Raw genomic sequence first — 19,097 nt, 5'->3', positions numbered from 1 at the left:
CCCATGAAGAAATTTGACAAAAATTAAGTTTTTCCAACCCCTATGATAAAAATCCCAACCAAGAGTACAAAATTCTCCAAAACATAATCTAAGGATTAAAATTAATGGAAAAGAGTTTATAAATACCTTAGAAATGTTAATAGAATGAAAAACCATTCAAATTGGTTGGGTTTTGATATAAAAATATTGAAAGAGGGGTTTTAGAGAGGATGGGAGAGGTTTAAAACAAGTTTCCCACAAAAAGCCCTTTAAAAAGCTGTTTCTGGGCGTTTCGTGACTGGGCGAGTCGCGAGGTTCAGTCGCGAAAATTTTCGCGAGTCGCGAGTTTCAGTCGCGAAAATCTTCGCGAGTTGCGAGTGAGTCGCGAGCAAGCCGCGAGTGAGTCACCAAAAGCTTCTGGATGAGCTCGCGACTGGGGTTTCGCGACTGGCGAGTCGCCAGCTGAGCCGCGAAAAACTCTGACACCTGTTTTTCAATACAGAACATGTTTAAACATTGAAAAACAAAGTAAGCACTAAACATAAACACAAAAAGTGATAAAAATCACTTCCAAAAACATATAAAATGATCAAAAATCTTTTTGGATTAATCCATATAAGATTGAGCACACACACATCACATTTAGACAAATACAATCTAACAAATGAATAAGACATTCATTGAACATTAGGCAAGTGTGTTATGTGTGTGTATCAAATGTGGAATAGTCCTTAGTCTAGAGTGAAGTTTCAATGATCAATTCAATCAAGTCATACACAATTAGTATTAAGTCAAGTGGTCTATCTCAATTATAAAAATGAACATATATGACCTCCCACAAGAAAATGATTACATAAGATTGAAGCTTTTCATTTGGCTTCTTACAATTCATATCATTTGATCATTTTGAATCAATACAACTCATTTTGAGCAATACATATCATTTTTGAGGTTGATGCCTGAAATTTTTGATATTTCAATTTGATGAACAAGCCTTTGGCTTTTGGGCATCAAACATTTTCAATACAAGTCGCTTTCCCTTTTTCCTAGTCAAATACTAGTATATGCGACGGCTTTTGCAGCTCATTATCTCTTTTCATTTTGAGATTTACATTTATTGAGCTCTTTAAGCAATAAAAATAAAAGAGTGGGAAGAGATATAAGCACAAGTCTACGCATGTATCAATACCAACATGACTATTGACTAATCATTCATGACAAACTTGAAGATCGATTTACAACAATCACACAAAGATGTCAAGATTTTTCACACGAAGATATAAGTGCAAAAATAACAAGCTAAGCTCGTAAATGCACAAAGCCATTTGTACAAAGGTACAAGGCCAAACTCACATGTGATATGTGCTCAAACATATACGACCAAACTTTTTGAATTTTTCACTTTTTATGTGGTTTTGGATTTTTTACTCACACAAAACTGAAATATAAAAGTAAGATCAAAAACAAAACACTGCATATAAATAAATGTAAGATGCACAAAATGCATGAAGATATGACATTTAATACATGAAGGGTCCTACAAAGATCGAAAGAATTAGATCAAGGACCAAAAGAGCAAAAGCTCAACCATAGGAACCCTTCCTCATCCAAACGAAACGATTGTTTGGAATGAGTGTCTCAAGAGAAGTGAGACGAGGGTTGGAAGAATGAGAACCGGAGATGCACATAGTCAAGGAGTTAAGAGCATTAAGCATTTTCTTTAACAACATGCTATTTTCACTCAAAACTGGTTTACTCTTTTTAGCACTTCCAAAAAGCTCAAGTTTCTCTTTTCTTTTGATTCTTTTAAAAGCATGAAACTTAGAGCATTGAGGTCTTAGATGACCAAAGGCACCACAATGGTGGCAAACAATGCGTTTAGGTCTACTAGGCTTTTTAGAAAGAGATCTAGCAACATTGTTTTGTTCCCTTTTCAACTTGGAGCATTGAGGTCTTATATGACCGATCACACCGCAATGGTGGCAAGTTGGAATAAACTTAGATCCATTCAAAACATTAGGTTGAGACCTACATGGAGGCTTTGACTTAACAGCCTTTCTCTCCACCTTTTGATTTCTCTTATGTGGAGGAATGTACACTGATTTGTCCTTTAAGGTAGAACACACACTAGGCACAAAATCGGGTACTATAACATGATTGCAACAAATATTTTCATCCTTTTTAACAATAGGTTCAGCAATCAAACACTTGGCATGCATCTTAAGAGATTCATTTTCACATTTAAGATCATTAACAAGTTTGTTAGACAAAACAAGTTTAGCATCCAAGTCCATATTCAAACATTCAAACTCTTTCAGCTTTTCATGAGAAATTTCAGCAAGTTTTTTATATTTCTCAACCAATTTGTTGGATTCATTGAGCTTAGCAATCAAATCATCCTTTTCACAAAATAACTTGCTCAAATTCTTTTGAAACTTCTTAGCATTTTTCTTTAAGAGTTTGTCAACAATACCCATAGATTCAAATAACATGTCATCACACTTATGAGGATTAACACTCATAGAGGCATTTTCACAAACACGTGGCATGTTACATTCATCACCAACCAAATCATGCAAAGAGTCATACAAAGCACAATCCATGGCAAATAAACACAAGGGGTCAAGGATCACACTTAGGTATTTAAACCACAACAAGTGTACCCGCTCTGATACCAAATGAAAGTTCAAATATGTGTATAAACACCCTTGAACGTTTAGACCCCTAATTTACAAATTAACAAATTCAAGCTTTATGTCAAACAACTAGTGTGCGGAAAATGAACATAAGCTATAAACAGAATTAGAAATCAATCTAAGCCAATTATAAATCACATCCACAGCAGAAAATAAAAGGCAAAGATAAAGGGAAGAGAGATGCAAACACAAGGACAACACACGATGTGTTATCGAAGAGGAAACCGAAGCCCTCGGTGTAAAACCTCTCCGTCGCCCTCCAAGCGGTCAATAATCCACTAGAAAATGTAGTTGGGATACATAAACAGCAATAGACCCTCCAAGCCTAATCTACCCGATGTACCTAAGCCCTCCAAGTTTCTTGCTCCAACGAGGTTGCGCCGAACCTTTTTCTTTCCTAGCTTACCGGATTCCGCTACTAGACCATAGCATCCGCCATCCTTGGCATCTTCCAATGCTTCCCAAAACTCCAAAAACACTCAACACTCTAAATGGGTGTGGGTAGTGTTTGGATAGAAATCTCTTCTCAATAGGTATGACAATGAGAGAGAGAATGAGAAGAAACTACAAAGGTTTCTCTAAGAATGAGTAGCTCTCTCTAATTGGGTGGGTGTTTTGAAGAAACCTCTCTTAGGGTTTTTCTTTCTGAATAGTCACACATATCTTGTGGGAATGAGGGGTATTTATACTAGTATGAGAATGGAATGCGAAGAGTCAGTTTTTCCAAAAACAGGGCTGGCTGGCGACTTAACCTCGCGACTTGACTGAGTCGTGAGTTCAAGCCGCGAGCTAACTTAATGGCCAGTCTGGATTTTTGTCGTGTAGTGCTCCAGGTGGCATGACTGTTCAACTCCCCTGCATGCTCTGCACGTGAGCAACTTTTGGCGGCTTGCAAGCCGCGAGCCACCCGCGAGTCCTAGCCGCGAGTCTCTGCTTCACTGTCTTGAGCATTTCTTCACACTCTCTCACACACTACCCTTACATGATTCCCACCTAAATACAAGGTTTCTAAGTGCTGTATTACAAGCAAATTTGTCATGGAATAAAGCCAACACATGGTTGATTAAATTCAACCTTACATAGGCTTTGGCTCATGTTTTTAGAGGACCAAAGGTTTTGGATCTTGGCTCATGTTTTCAGAAGACCAAGGGTTTTTTGAGTTTTCGCTCATGTTTTAAGAGGACCAAAGGTTCTATATCCTGGCTCATGTTCTCAAAGACCTAGGATTTTTGGGCTTTGGCTCATGTTTTTAAAGGACTAAAGGTTCTGGATCTTGACTCATGTTTTAGAGAACCAAGGTTTTTTTGGGCTTTGGCTCATGTTTTTAGAGGACCAAAGGTTCTGGATCCTGGCTCATGTTCTTAGAGACCAAGGATTTTTGGGCTTTGGCTCATGTTTTTAGAGGACCAAAGGTTCTGGATCTTGGCTTATGTTTTCAAAGGATCAAAGGTTTTTGGAGGGCATTATTCATGCTAATGTGCATGGGCCTTTTACCCTAGTACCTGCAAAATAAATATTTTCAATTAGTAACAGAGTTATTCATTGAAAAAAATTTGGCATACCTAGCGAATGCCCCTAGTTTGGGACATATTCCATGCTTCAATGAATGCTAAGGGTGGACAATTGACTTGATGTTGCACCACTAGAGAATATGGAAGAGGATCATAGCTTTCTATTCCTGAAGAAGATTTTAATGAAGAAATTTTTTTTTGGCTTTTTATGAACAAGAGGTGATCCTTTGAACAACCATTTTGCAAATCAAAGTGTTTAATAATCAAACAAATCTCTTTGATTAGGAAGGATCAAGATCATTAAATTCATGTAATCAAATTTGCTTCATCCTTTTGAACATCGTCAAATTAAGTCTCCAAAGGTAATCAAGAAATGAAATGTGATAATATATATGTATCACATTGTTGGGTGCAAACAAGGAGACTACTCCAAGTTTGGAAGTTCTTTTGAGTCATTTTGAGGATTTGAGAAATTGAGAAATTTTTTCTCAGACATGTCATCCTGTGGGGTTTGACAATTTTAAACATTTTTCGTTTTTAATTCAAGAGAAAATATTATTAGAGTTTAAGATGCACCTACAATTAGCAAGACTTCAAGGAGGTCTTATTCATGGGTTGCAATGTAGGTTGGGTTTGGGTTATGAAATGAAAGATATAAAAAGCTCAAAATTCCCTATGATGTTTCCCCCAAGTATGCATTACTCAAAAATCAAGTATTGGAGAAGTTTTCTCATTTCTTCTTTGTCATCTTCACACTAGTCTTCATTGGTCACTTGTATCAACAATCGTTTTTATGCTCATTCCTCTTGAATCATATCTCTATACTTTCATCTTGTAAAATTATTCTTTTTTTAGGTTGCATCTTCAAGTTTCCAACTTGGTAGGATCTTCCAATTTTTTTTTTCTTCTTCTTCTTTTCTTTGGCCCTAACTTTTGTCTAGACCGCCCTTTTGGGTTTCCAGCCTAGCAGGCTTTCTTTTCTTTTTTTTCTTTTTTTCTTTTTTTTTTCTTTCTTAATATCTTGATTGAATGAACTTTTGGGGATATTTTGCCCTCCTTGTTTTTCTCAGATTAATGATTTTTGGTCATTTTGATGCACTCTATAGGTTTCTTTCTTGCCTCAATGTGCTTGCACATTTCTATACTTGATGAATCTTTTCCTTTTTCGATGAACTCTATTTTGGATGAACCTTGTATTCCTCTAGGAATGATGAATTTTAGGTTCTTCAAACTCGATGCACATTTTTTTTTCTCTCATATTGATGAAATTTCATTTCTCTTTCCTTGATTGAGTGAAAGCTCATTTTTCTTTGATGATCTCTTATCTTTATCTTAATGAATTTTGTACTTTTCTTTCCTTTCTTCTAGGAGAGCTTTATCAATTAGCTTTAAAGCTACAAGGTCGACTCCTCCTCAACATGAGATTTAAGCATGCATACTTTGAATTTTTCCCACCCTAGGTTTAGATTTTAGTGGGTTCATGTGAAAAAGAGGCTAAGTGTTTGAAGGCTCAATTGGGCAAGCAATGGATAATGATCGTTCTAGGTATTAGGGAATAATCTTTTTTAACCAAAGATGGCCTCCTATCCCTAGCAACGCTTGCTTGTAGGCACAGTGACTTGAGCTCTTTTAATAAATTCCTTTTAATAGAAAAAGTATGAATGCTCTATTGGAGACACAAAAGTTTTCAAAAATTTAGAATGAATGCATAATTTTTTTTTTGAATTTTTTGATGGATAGATTTTCTTTGATTGCCTTGTAAGACCATTTCTTCTTTTATTCAAAGTAATTTAGCAAAAGTGTTTACACAATCAAATGAAATTAACCCTTTCTCAGTACAAGTTGATTGTTCAAGCCTTTAAACATCAAGATTTAGAAAATGTTTTGTCCAAGGGATCCTCATGTACCATTTTGAAAAGGAGACTTCTTCTTCTTCTTCTTTTTTAAATCTTGAAAGAAAAAAAAATTGGGTCTTTTTGAAAAAGTCACTTGGAAGTTCAATGGTCCTAGTTCAAAGATTTTTTTTGGAAGATTTGGGAATCTTGATTTCTTTTTTTTTCTTTTTGGATTTTTTTTTTCTTTTTTAACAAAGTACATCAAATGCTACATGGATTTTTAGAATTCAAAGTAACATAGAAACATGGAATAAACAAACAAACTTTAAGCTTAACCATGATGTTGCAAACCAAATGTGAAGTGAGGTAAAGTTGGGCTACTTGTTTCTTCTTGGTCCTTTTAAGATGCTTGAGACTTGGTATGCTTGAACCTTGATTACGATGAAATGGCTTGGGCTTGCACTGGGAAGGCATGCATCTTGTGAGCTTTTGGCCTTTGATGTTGATCATGTGTATACACCTTTGATAGGCTCAAGTGGTGGGCTTAGAATGATTCAAGAAACGATTTTGGGTTTCCATACCAATTAGAGTTCAATCATAGGCTTTTGGGTAAGTTCATTCACAACATATAAGGTTCAAACAATTATGATGGGCTCAAGCGTTGGACTAGAGTCATCATGGTTCAAACAACAGCCACACACATGCATGATGCAATGCAATTTACGTGGACTGACCTAAAGGTAGGTTCTATTGGTCATTACAACATGGGTAGAAGGTACGTTAAAAGTCCCCACAAGCTAGGACGGCGTACCTCCCAGTTTGTCCTTATGAACCACCATGGCATAATCATGATGATCATTGTCGCAGTGGGTGGTAGGTTCACTGCTGGGTATGTGAGTCTCAGGAAGACCACAATCCACGGCTAATACTACCGGGCTTCCGGGCTAGCACACAAATAAAATAAATTTCATTCAAACAAATGATGCATGACATGCAAAATAATAACATATTATATACAAAAAAGCAATAAACAAACAATGACATGGTTGGCCACCATAAATCTAATCGAAGCTTAGCCCTCAATATCCCCAGCGGAGTCGCCACTGTGAGGGACCGCGCCCCCGGCCCCCTTTTTATAGGATGTTGGGCCAAACTCACGTGAATGGATGGAGTCATGTTATTGCCTCTCAAAATGGAGGATCGACTAGTTATATTTTCCCTTTTAAATTAAGGGTTTTACAATAGAGTCGCCACTTATTTAATTATTGGAAAAATAAGAAAACCATAATTGAAAAATTCCTCATTTTATTAATTTTCAATTGAATTTACATTAATCATAGGAAAATTACATGGTTTTGGTCCTAGTTACAATCTAAGATAAAGTACATTATTTTGTTTCCTAGTTACAATCTAAAAAATGAAAATTACAAGGATAAACATCGGTCTATCAACCCTTGATCTAAGTTCGGAGGCTATGTTACAAGGTGGGAATATGTTAGGCACCCACCTTACTCGGTGAAACCGGTCTTCTAAACTATAGTGGCCAACATTCATATCACATCATCCAATATGTTATCAATTAATTTGCATGTTGAATTTAATATGTGTGCATGTGATAAACCCTAATTCAATTTATTAAGCATTACATTTGGATTGAAAATAAACTCTAGTGAATGTTTATAGATGGTGATATCCTAGATTCAAGATTTTAAAAGAATTATTAAACAAACATATTTTTCATGTTTTTTTACGTGGATTTAAGATTGAAACTAGTTATGCATGAACATGTGATGAACAATTAAGAATATATGAAGAACATTTAAGAACATTCAAATATATTCAAGATAATTTAAATAGTTACTATCATGCTTTAATCCTAATTTTTCATCATGGCAACACAAAAAAAAGTTAGAGAAAGGGATTATACTTTCATGCAAGATCCAAGTGGTGGAGAAGGAGACTCTTGGTAGAGGTTCTAAATGTGGAGAAAAAGAAGAGTTAGAAGAGGAAAAGTGAGTCTCGCTCAATACCTTGAGTCTTAGGAAGACTAAGATATGACAAGATTACTCAACTTCACTAGAACTCAAGAAAGGAAAAGAGAGGGTTTTTTTTTTTTTTTTTTTTTTTGTGCCTTGAAATGAAGGAGATAAGGGGTTTATATAGTAGTGGTGAAGGAAATATGAATAGAAGATCATTTAATGAGGGTTGACAAGGAATCATGAACCTAGACCTCATTTTAGCCTTTGGGGAAATTTGGTGCATTAAATATGGAGATTGATGAGAGTGAGGAGCAAGCAAAGTTCGGTTTTCCTGTAGCTGCTATTACAGCCTGTAGAGCCAATTTCAAAAAATCATATCTGACTAAATTCTGATCGAAATTGTCTCATTCTTGTACTCAAATTGAAACCCTAGATGTCTAATTTCTGGGAAAATTAACCTCATTCACAGATTCAAAATATTCTAAGAGATATCGATGAAATAGTGAGCAGAGGTCATTTGTTAAAAAATGGTTTCAGCACAATTAACATTAATAGGTCCCAAATTAGCTCCCAATTAACATTAAATGACTCTAATCACTCCTATTTCAAACTTAATTGGTTCCAAATTTACCTTAATTAAAAGATAATTACACAAATTACTCATTGAATAATTAATGTTTATCTATCTAGTTAATTAGGTGTGTGAAAACCTACCATAAAATGTAGTCCAAACCAATCAAATGATGACACATCATTGTTCTCAAATTTATTATACTTATAACCAATTGAAATCAATTGTTCATAATCACATATAGTCGGACTCAATTTGTGATAGTGCATCTCGACCATTAGAACTTGATTTGATGATAACTTTCAATCTGATAGTCCGGTTAGGGCTTATGACCAGTCGATTTGATCGCTACAACATCAAGATCATTTTGGTGAAATGAGATTAAGGATCTAGTGACCAGAATAAAGATGCATATTTTCAAGGTGAAATTACCATTTTACCATCCATGTGAGGTTAAATGTGAGTTGTAAAATGGGGTGTCAACATATATAATGTAAGAGGCCCTCCCTGGAGTAGAGATCGAGAAATAAAAAAAGAAACACTCTAGAAATCTTGAACTTGTAATCAAACTTAAGAAATATATATATATAAGAACTGATCTCCTTGGACTATACTAAAGACAATTTTTCTTCAGATTAAACCAGTCTATCTTTATTTTCTTGTCATCTGAATTCACTTTAGTGGTTGTCTGATTCATTAAAGTCCAATTTTCCAACTCACTCTCTACAAATTTATTATATTAGGCTTTTTAGGCTTGAGTCCATCCACCTTTTGGGCTAGGGGAGCCAAATCTAGTCCTTACATTAATAATTTGCATCTATTATAATTTATAATTATTTTTTATTTATTTTTCAAACAAATAAAAATGATAAACTTTAGATATAAATAGTAACTGTAATTTATTTTTTGAACATGAAGGGAAAAAAATTCTAAATTTTAGGAATTTTCTTTTTGAATTAAAAAAAATATATATTATTTGACATTTATGATCCTATTTCTAAATGAAGTCACCTTTCATTAATGAGGGTATTTTTGAACTACATAAAAATCCAGTTGAAAAATGGGAATCCTTTTATATATAGTATAGATATAAACTCTTTGCACTTGTGTTACATCTACACTGTTTCTACAATAAATTTTAAATAGTAAGTTATTGGTTTTAATTTGAACTCATCACTAAAATTATTTTTTCGCTCGCTAGTAACAAGTTAGTAACCATATGCCACTTAAAATTTATTGTAAAAATGTTTGTAAAAACATGTGAACATAGCATTTATTACAAACCACTTAAAAAAAATAAAATTGAGGAGCATCTTTAACTTTTCACCCAAATTTAAAGTTTTTTTTTCTATTTTATTAAAAAAAAAAAAAAAAAAAAAAAAAACTTTCTTAACACTCTCTCCAACGCTCTTTTTATTTTTTCCTTATTTTATTTAATAAAATTATTTTTATTCCTTTTTTTTAATTATTTTTTTCTCATATCTGTCAATTTCTTATTCATTAATTTTCTCCTCAAGAGTTTTTCCTCAAACGTCTTCTTCACCTATCAAATGAGAGAGAGAGAGAGAGAGAGAGAGAGAGAGAGTCATATCAGTAGCACGACCATTGCACTTAGTCCATATTGATATCTTCATTTTTCCTTTTTTGGGCTTTTTTTTTTTTTTTTTTTTTGATGAAAGGAGGAAGTTGTCCTATACTTCTATGAGAGAGAGAGAGAGAGCATAGCATTTATCACAAACCACTTTTTAAATTTTGGAGGAGCATCTTTAAATTTTCACCCAAATTTAAACATTTTTTTTCTATTTTACCAAACCACTTTTTAACACTCTCTCTAATACCCTCTTTATCATTTCCTTATTTTATTAAAAAAAAATTCGTTTTTATTCCTTTTTTTTAATTACTTTTTTCTTCTCATATCTGTCAATTTTTTATGCATTAATTTTATCCCCAAGAGTTTTTCCTCAATGCCTTCTTCCCCATTCAAATGAGAGAGAGAGAGAGAGAGAGAGAGAGAGAGAGAGAGAACATAGCATTTGTCACAAACCACTTTTTTTAAATAAAAAATTTGAAAGTGCATCTTTAAATTTCCACCTAAATTTAAAGATTTTACTTTTTTCTATTTTACCAAACCACTTTTTTAACACTGTCTCCAACACTCTCTTTATCATTTCCTTATTTTATTTAAAAAAATCATTTTTATTCATTTTTTAAATTACTTTTTTCTTCAAATATCTGTCAATTTGTTATCCATTCATTTTCTCCCCAAGAGTTTTTCTTTAACGTCTTCTGCACCCACTCACACAGAGAGAGAGAGAGAGAGAGAGAGAGAGAGAGAGAGAGAGAGAGAGTCATATCATCAACACAACCATTGTATTTAGAGTCTATTTGGATACCGTTTATTTTGTTAAAACTGAAAACTTATTGTTGAAAGTATTGTAGATAAAGATAAAAATTAGTTGAAATAATACAGTAGGGTCATGAATAGTACCAAAAAGTGTAGTGGAGTCCATGAATAGTAGCAAAAATAAGTTGAATGGTGAAATAATTTATAATTTTCATTACTTCCCAAACGCACACTTAGTCCATATCAATATCTTCATTTTTTTTCCTTTTTTGGGCTATGTTTTTTTTAATGAAAGGATGAAGTTGTTCTATACTTCTATGAGAGAGAGAGAGAGAGAGAGAGAATTAAAGAAAAGAATATGTTAAATATTTTGTCCCAAAATTTTTTGCATGGAGCTACAAAGGCTTTTCATGCATGGAGAGTCACGGTAGCTCTTTAAAAAAAAAATAAATAAATAAAAATAAATAAAATAAATAAATAAAAAAATAAAAATAAAAAAAATCAGGAAGGTAAAGTGTCTATTGAAGATCAAACTTGTGGGTTTACTATCCAAATTGGAGAGAAATTTGGCTTTGAAGAGCCGTGGAGATGCTCTTGTTTTCTAACCCAAATTGGAACAAAAAAACCCACTTTCTATTTTTTCTGTTCACTTTTCCAAACATATTTCAACAGCCTCTCTATTCGTTCTTTACTTCAATTAATATGATAATTTTTACTATTTCCATTTCTAATAATTATTTAAATTTCTTCCTTACTTCCCCAGCTAAATATTTACTCCATCGCTAGATAATCCCAAGGCCCTCCATCTGTAAAACCACCAAGCCACTTTCACTGTCGTTCCCTCCATTGACAATATCTCTATTGCACTCTTCCCCTCTTAAGCAACATCTCTACCTCAGTCCTCCACCCTTCCACCAAGGACATGCGACCAAGATAGGGTCTGATTGGTGTCTCTGCCCCTCTTTTATTATTAATTTTTTTTGCTTTTGTTATTCTAATTAATTTTGTGAGAACACGATTGTAAATGAATGTTTCACCCCTTAGATTATAATTTGATTGGTCTGTAAATTTGAAATGGGTTTTGGAAATTCAAAAGATAATACCTAAACAGGCTACTGTCTTATATGATGGTATGGAGTATTGGATATTGCAATTCCACTCATTACATCACAAGCTCCTCGCTTACTCATACAAAGATATATCAATCAACCTTGGGGTAGGTATCCCAACAAGAGGGATCTTCTTTTTCAGTCCAATACCAAACTTTTCTGTAAAGTCCAACTCCTCTCCTTGAGGCAATTTCCAATCAAAAGAATGTAGAAGCGTAGCAAGTGAATACATGACCATCCTCTCAGCCATAGCTACTCCAACACAGATTTGTCGGCCAGATCCAAATGGAAAATAATTGAAGTCACTTCCACTATAGTCCCATTCACTATTCAAGAACCTCTCTGGATCAAAATTCAATGGATTTTCCCAAATAGAAGGGTCTCTTTGTATCGCCCAAACTTTCACAAAGACTTGAGACCCTTTTGGAATGGTGTAGCCTCCCACAATGCACGTCTTACTAGGGCAATGAGGGACTAAAAATGGCAAGGCTGGGTGCAACCGTAGTGTTTCTTTCATCACAGCATGTAAGTATGGTAAATTGTGAATGTGGAACTCTTCTACAATGTTATCTTTGCCAACTACAGCCTCTAATTCTTGTTGGGTTTTCCTCATCACCTCCGGGTTATTCATAATTTCAGCCATTGCAAACTCGATTGTGTTTGTGGATGTGTCTGTCCCACCAACCACCATATCCTGTTCCCAATATACATTAAAAAAAAAAAACTAGTTGAAAAAAAGAAAAAAACAAAATAATTCAGACATTGATTAAAATTCACTAATCACATTAATCACCACGTTAATTTAAATATGCTTTATGTAGTAAAATGTAGAGTAGCTTTAGTATTTCCTTTTAAACTAAAAGATTTTCCAATGTGGTACACGATTAACCTTACAAACGAGTTGGATCATGTGTTCGAAGTTGACCTGATTCGAGTACGGGTTGGAAACTTTTCAAATTAAATTGTGTTGTTATTTTTATGACTTTTACCCACTCTTTAATCGATCAACTTTTTCGAATTTTTGGAATCAAAAACAACTTTGAGTAATATTATTTGTAATTTTTTAAAATATATATAAGTGAAAAAAAATATAAAAATATATATAAAATAATTTAAAATTTGAAAATATGAGTTTAAACGTCCCTACCAAACAGCCCAAAAAATACTCCATTTTTTCATATTTCCTTTGATTCAAATAAAAGAACGTAGAAACATTCAAAAATATAAGTTGAATAATACTTTTATTCCAATTATATATAACCAACATTTCCACAGTTGTAATGTGAGTTTTTGGAAGCATTTATTTTAAGGGAAATTGTTTCCACTCTTGAAAAAGAATATATATATATATATATATTGAATATAATTATTTTTAAAATATATAAAAATTGTGTTTTATTAATCAATATAAGTATATGACGACAAATTTTATTAATTTGTTACTATTACTGGATTGTGAAAGAATAGAAAATAGAAAGTACCATGAGAAGGGCCTTGACGTTGGTCATGTTCAGAGGCGTCTTGGAATCACCTTCATCCTTCAATTTCAGCAAAAACTCCAAAAAATCCTTACTGACCTTGTCTTTGCTCCCACCTTCATCATCAATCTTCAGCCGTTGATCAATTATAGCATCAAAGATCCGATCAAACCTTCGGGCCAACCCATCCATCTGCCTCTTTATTCCTTGCAAGTCAAACCGGGCCAAACCCGGATAAAAATCCGAGATGTTGGGCTTCACCGAAATCTCCATCATCTTCGACACCACTTCTCTGAACTCTGCCCCTACCCTAGACCTCTCTTCCCCCTCCACTGTTCCACCCCACAGCATGTTGGTAATCACGTTCAGCACCGTCAAGAACATCTGCTCCCCGATGTTCACGGGCGACCCGACCCGACTATAAAGGTACCCAACAGCTTCCCGAATCTGTTTCCGACGAAGCGTGTAAACAGAGTCCAACGTTGTATTACTAAGCAACTTGAGCACACAAACGTTTCTCAACATCCGCCACTCAGGCCCATATGAGGTCCATGCTATATCGGACCCACCATAGGTAGCAGCCCGACCCGCTTCGGTCGGGTCACGGTTTGCAAAGGTGATATCTTGGTCTTTGAGCACTTTGCGAGCCATGGAAGGTGAGGTCACCACGATGCCAAGCTTGTTGCCGAGACGGAGCTTGTATATGGGTCCGTAGATTTGGGCCAGGCCAGCGAAGTAGGAGTGAAGCTCTGGGTCGAGAGAGAGGAGGTTGCCGAATAACGGGACGCCACGTGGACCTGGCGGCAGTGGGTGTGGAGAGGTCCTTTTGTGAGATTTGTTGGTGTTGTAAATCCATGCGTACCAAGAGAGCGTAAAGATGACAATAAAAAGAGTGAGAAGTGAGCTTAAAAGTTGGTGATTTCCATGGCTAAGACTGGAGGAGATCAGAGAAGAGAGTCATGCTAGTGGTTTTGGTTTGTGATTCAAGGCAACCGGTATTGGCGATATATATAAAGCTTTTGTAGGCATGGAATTGGCAAAGGGCTTAGACAGTAAGTCAATAGGACAAAGATAATACCAAAAGGGACAAAGACCATTCGTTTCGATGTGTGCTATGGTTCCAAGTGTCCAAGTATCCAACCCAACAAACCCCGTCAAATTCAAAGAAGTTCACATGCATGAATGTGAATATATATAAGAAAATTATAACGAATGGTACTAGGCTATTAGTTAATAATTTATTTTAAAAAAATATTTATGAAAAAAGAAAAAAAATTAATATTTTGATAATTTTTTTTTCTATAAAATTAGTATCAAATTTTTTTAAAAATAGATTATTAACTAATACTCTAAAGGCATTCATTAGCATAATTTTTATATATAAACTAAATTGAGTAGTAAACACTTTTTTTTTTGTTTATTATTGTTAACTTTTGAGAGAAAAGTGGCAAACATATGTTAAACTAAACTATTTACCCATAACTCGGTTCGTGCATGATTGCCAATTGTCGTGCCTAAGAATAGTTTCTTGCTTACATTACCAAGTACCAACTCCCAAGGGCCAATGCCATACTCGAAAAATTAACAACAATTCCCCCACTCATGTTCTATAACATTAGGGGTACACATTCTAATATTTTGTAAAACCCTCAAACATTGTGGTCCATTATAAATAATATAATATGAAGACGCAAGATACCAGTGAACTGATTTTCTAAACCAATGTAAGATGGAAGACTTGAAAAGATAGAAAAGTGATACTATGGAGTGCATCGGTGTGGCAACAGCCAAGACACCTCCAATACTTAAGTTAGAATTCTATAAAGATCTTCAAGAACCTAAAAAGTATAAGAGTAAAGTTTTTTCTCACATACCTTGATTTGAGTGAGGTTTGGCCTTTATATAGAAAATCTTGAGTGAGTCTCCTTATTTTATGCCATTCTCCTCATAGGAGACACGTTAGCTGAGTGGAGATAGTGGGAGCGAATTACAAGGAGATTTCTCTCACATTCTAAAGAAGTGGACTTGTGGGATAGATTCCATTTTGTGATATAAGCGTCGTTGAATTTATTTAAGTGTTGAATGGCAATTGACACAGACAAGTACTATAAGAGCATCTACATCACTACTTCTAAATTTTCTGTCTATTTTACATGAAAAAACCTTTTTTTTCTATTTTACACCATCACTTTTACAAAACATTCACATCAGTTTACCTATTTTACAAGATATTTCAATAAAACATTCATTCTACTCAATTTTTTTATTATTTCTCTAAACTACCTCTCTTTACATACGCGCTCTCTCTCTCTTTCTACCCATTTTTCTGATTTGTTGCTCTCTCTCTACACCCATCTCTTTGGCCACTGCTCCACCAGCCATCACCTCTGGCCTTCCTCTTCCAAATCACAAAACCCATCCACCTTCCTTTTCCACCACCATCACAAAATCTCAGCCACCACCAAATCTCAACCACACACTCACCCTGGCCCACTAAATCTGATCCACCACCAAATCTCAGCCTCACAGCCACTACCCACCGCAACCGTCAACCACTCCCATAACCCATCACCAGCAAAACGACCCACCACCACCACCACCACCATCTCCACCAAACGACCCCTGAAATCCAGTAACCCACATCCCCAAAACCCACTAAAAGTCTTCGATCTCAACAGCTGACACCCACCAAACGCCAAACACTAAAACCCAAACACCGATCTCAACAGCCATCGATCTCAAAGGCTGAAACCCAAATGCTGACGCACACCGATCTCAATAGCCACCACACACCATTGCACACCAATCTCTAGCAAGACCCATACTACAAGCACCGATCTACAAGCAAGCACCGATCTCCGAGCACCGATCTATCTCTCTGTTGGTTTGTCTATGTGGGTTTATTTGTGTGTAGGTGTGTTTGTGTGCATCTGAGGAAAAGAAGATGAAGAGCTGAGGTTGTTGTACACGGAGAAGAGAGAGAAAAATTGGTGCGAACGGAAATTAATAAAAAACTAAATACACATGCTACAGTGCCCGTGTAAATTTACAAAGGTACTGTAGCTAGTTGATAATTATAGAAGATTTTAAACGGACTGATGTGGGCTGTTTTTGAACAAAAATGTGTAAATTTGAGCATTTTTTCTATTATACACACTTAGACACGGACTGATGTGAATGCTCTAAGAGTGGATGACAAGCACTCAATGGACAGCTCACTGTGACCTTATTGTGGTAGTACCGTAGTAGGCAACGTTCTTCTATTCTAGACGGTCTAGCATACTTTACACTACCCTTTAGACAAGATCGCCATTTTATTTCGTATAATAATCCAAAGTTATTGATTCATAAAAAAGAAAAAAATCCATAGTTTTTGATTCATAATAAAAAATAAAAAGTACTTATCATACCTGATACCGACAAGGATTAAAGTTTAAAAGTCTTGGCACGTCAAGGGAATTTGGTTAAAGGTTATCCAAGTAGACACTCAATTTTGCACCCATAATTTAACCTTGGGAGATGACCAAATAATCACTCTAAGTACCCAAAAATCATGGTTACATTTCATGCATTAAGTCATTCATCACATATCATAAAATGATCTTAAGATTCTAACGATCACAACAATAGGCTCAGTTTCCAAATCGGACCGTCAGATTGAAAGATATCACAAGATCAAGTTTTGATGGTCCGCATGCATTCATTTGGATGGAACTGATCACATGTAATTAATTGAAATTAATTTTGATTGGTTGACAATTAAAATTAATTAAATGAATTTCTGTGATTGGTAGTTTATTTAATTAAAATAAGTCTGGTTGCATGGGAATAAAAAGAATAATTTGATAATATTAATATTGAATTGATAATTAAGTTTTAAGGATAATTATCTTTGAGATAATTATTTGAAAGATTTAATTATCAAATTAAGGTGATTTTTATCAGAAAATGAGTCTAAGACATATCCAAGTATAGTTCCCAGCTCAGAAAAATGCCCAAAAAAGAGTCCAAAATGTGCCAAAAGATGCAATTGGGCGAAGCAGTCAGGAGTGCCAATTGGCACTTCAACAATGCCGATCGGCACTTTTGAAGTGCCAATCAGCAGTTTAAAAAATTTTGGAAGCCCCACTTTAGGAATTTCTTTTCTGTTAAGCCACCATACTTTAGATCTCAAAGAGATTCATTCTCTCTAATCTCTAAAGTAATCCCTTCTTATGGAGTAAATTCATGCAAGTAAGTTCTTAGTCAGTAAGTCCTTTCCTTTCTATGTTTCCATGATTTATATATTTGTTTGCACGCATGTCTAAGTTTATTGATGTACTTCTTTCATGTTTTATGAATCATAATCATATGATTTAAGCATAATAGATCTAAGATGGTTTATAAAGTTATTTTTATGAATCTATGACTTTTTCTATCAAATCTTATATTTTTCTACAACAATAAAAATAGACCTGAATTTTCTTCTTAAAATTACTATTTTTCTACAACTATAAAAACAGATTAAAATTTTCTTATTAAAATTACTATTTTTCTACAACAACAAAAACATATCTGAATTTTCTTCTTAAAATTATTGTTTTTCTCTGTAAGGACACGGTTTGAGTCCTAGGCCCAAAGATGCAAAGGATCTAGGCCTAAAGAGCCCAATACAATGAATTTATAGAGAGTGGGTTGGAAAACTAGGTTCTGATGAGTTAGGTAACAATTATAGTGGATCCAAATGACGATAAAATAATTAAAATAGACTGGTTGTATCTAATAGAAATCTTCTGCAACACAGTCCGAGGAGATCAGTTCTTATATATAATTCTTGAAGTTGGTTACAAGTACAGTTCTCATTGCTACAATAATTCTCTCTTAATTCTTTGATCCCCTCTCTTTAGGGTCTTCTCTCTGTTTTATACTATCTTCCTCCTTTCATCTCTACCCTCCACATGTAGAGTAGATTGCTGGTATTGATCTTTGTCCCATCAGCACTTTCCTAAAGTCTCTAGTAGTAGCTATAAGGCTGAAAATTACTGTTCAGGTATCACTTCCTCATTAATTCGGTTAGAGAGTTAGCTACAGAGCATTCAATGTGGTGGTAGTAGCTTTCTCTTAGATATTTCATAGTCCTCTTTTGTCTCGTACCTTCTAGATGTGTATCTTTACGCAAAGAAGAAAACTCTCCTTGAACTGGCTCTTGGTATTTATGAGGGCACGAGTGAGGTGAATAAGTGCGCAAGTTCAGTGTATGAGTGCTAAAGTGAAGTGAATGAAGTGTTAGGACAATATTTATATCAAAGAAAGGACGACAAGCGGGAAAATTCCCGCTCGGGTTTCAACAAAATCTTCAGCCATTGGATCCACATTGTGTTGTAGAACGTGAAGAACATGACGTCGCAGAAATTTAATGAAGGCGTGTCAGCATGCGTTGGGCAGTTAAAAAGCACCTACGCTGACGAAGGTGATGTATGATAAGTGCGGGGCAATTATGGTAATATCAAAATCCTCCTTTCTCCCCGAGGAGCCAGAGAGGAGAATTTCGAGGGGCTATTGTAAGGGTAGTAGATCCAGTAGTGAGTGTTTATGTATATGTTGGGCCGGGGGCCT

General features: G+C 34.9%; 1 protein-coding gene across 1 annotated transcript; it reads right to left on the bottom strand.

Moving 5' to 3' along the window:
- Nucleotides 1-12,011: 12,011 nt before the first annotated feature.
- LOC115970262 (7-ethoxycoumarin O-deethylase-like) lies at nucleotides 12,012-14,459 on the bottom strand (the record flags this gene model as incomplete). Its single annotated transcript, XM_031089923.1, has 2 exons — nucleotides 12,012-12,718; nucleotides 13,506-14,459. Coding segments are annotated over 2 exons (1,575 nt in total), but the record flags the coding sequence as incomplete, so codon positions are not given.
- Between the last annotated feature and the right edge of the window lie 4,638 nt (nucleotides 14,460-19,097).

Source organism: Quercus lobata, chromosome 12 (assembly GCF_001633185.2).
Source record: "Quercus lobata isolate SW786 chromosome 12, ValleyOak3.0 Primary Assembly, whole genome shotgun sequence".
NCBI classification, from domain to species: Eukaryota; Viridiplantae; Streptophyta; class Magnoliopsida; order Fagales; family Fagaceae; genus Quercus; species Quercus lobata.
Note: the sequence above shows the minus strand (reverse complement) of the source record. Positions and strands in the feature narration are given on the sequence as shown.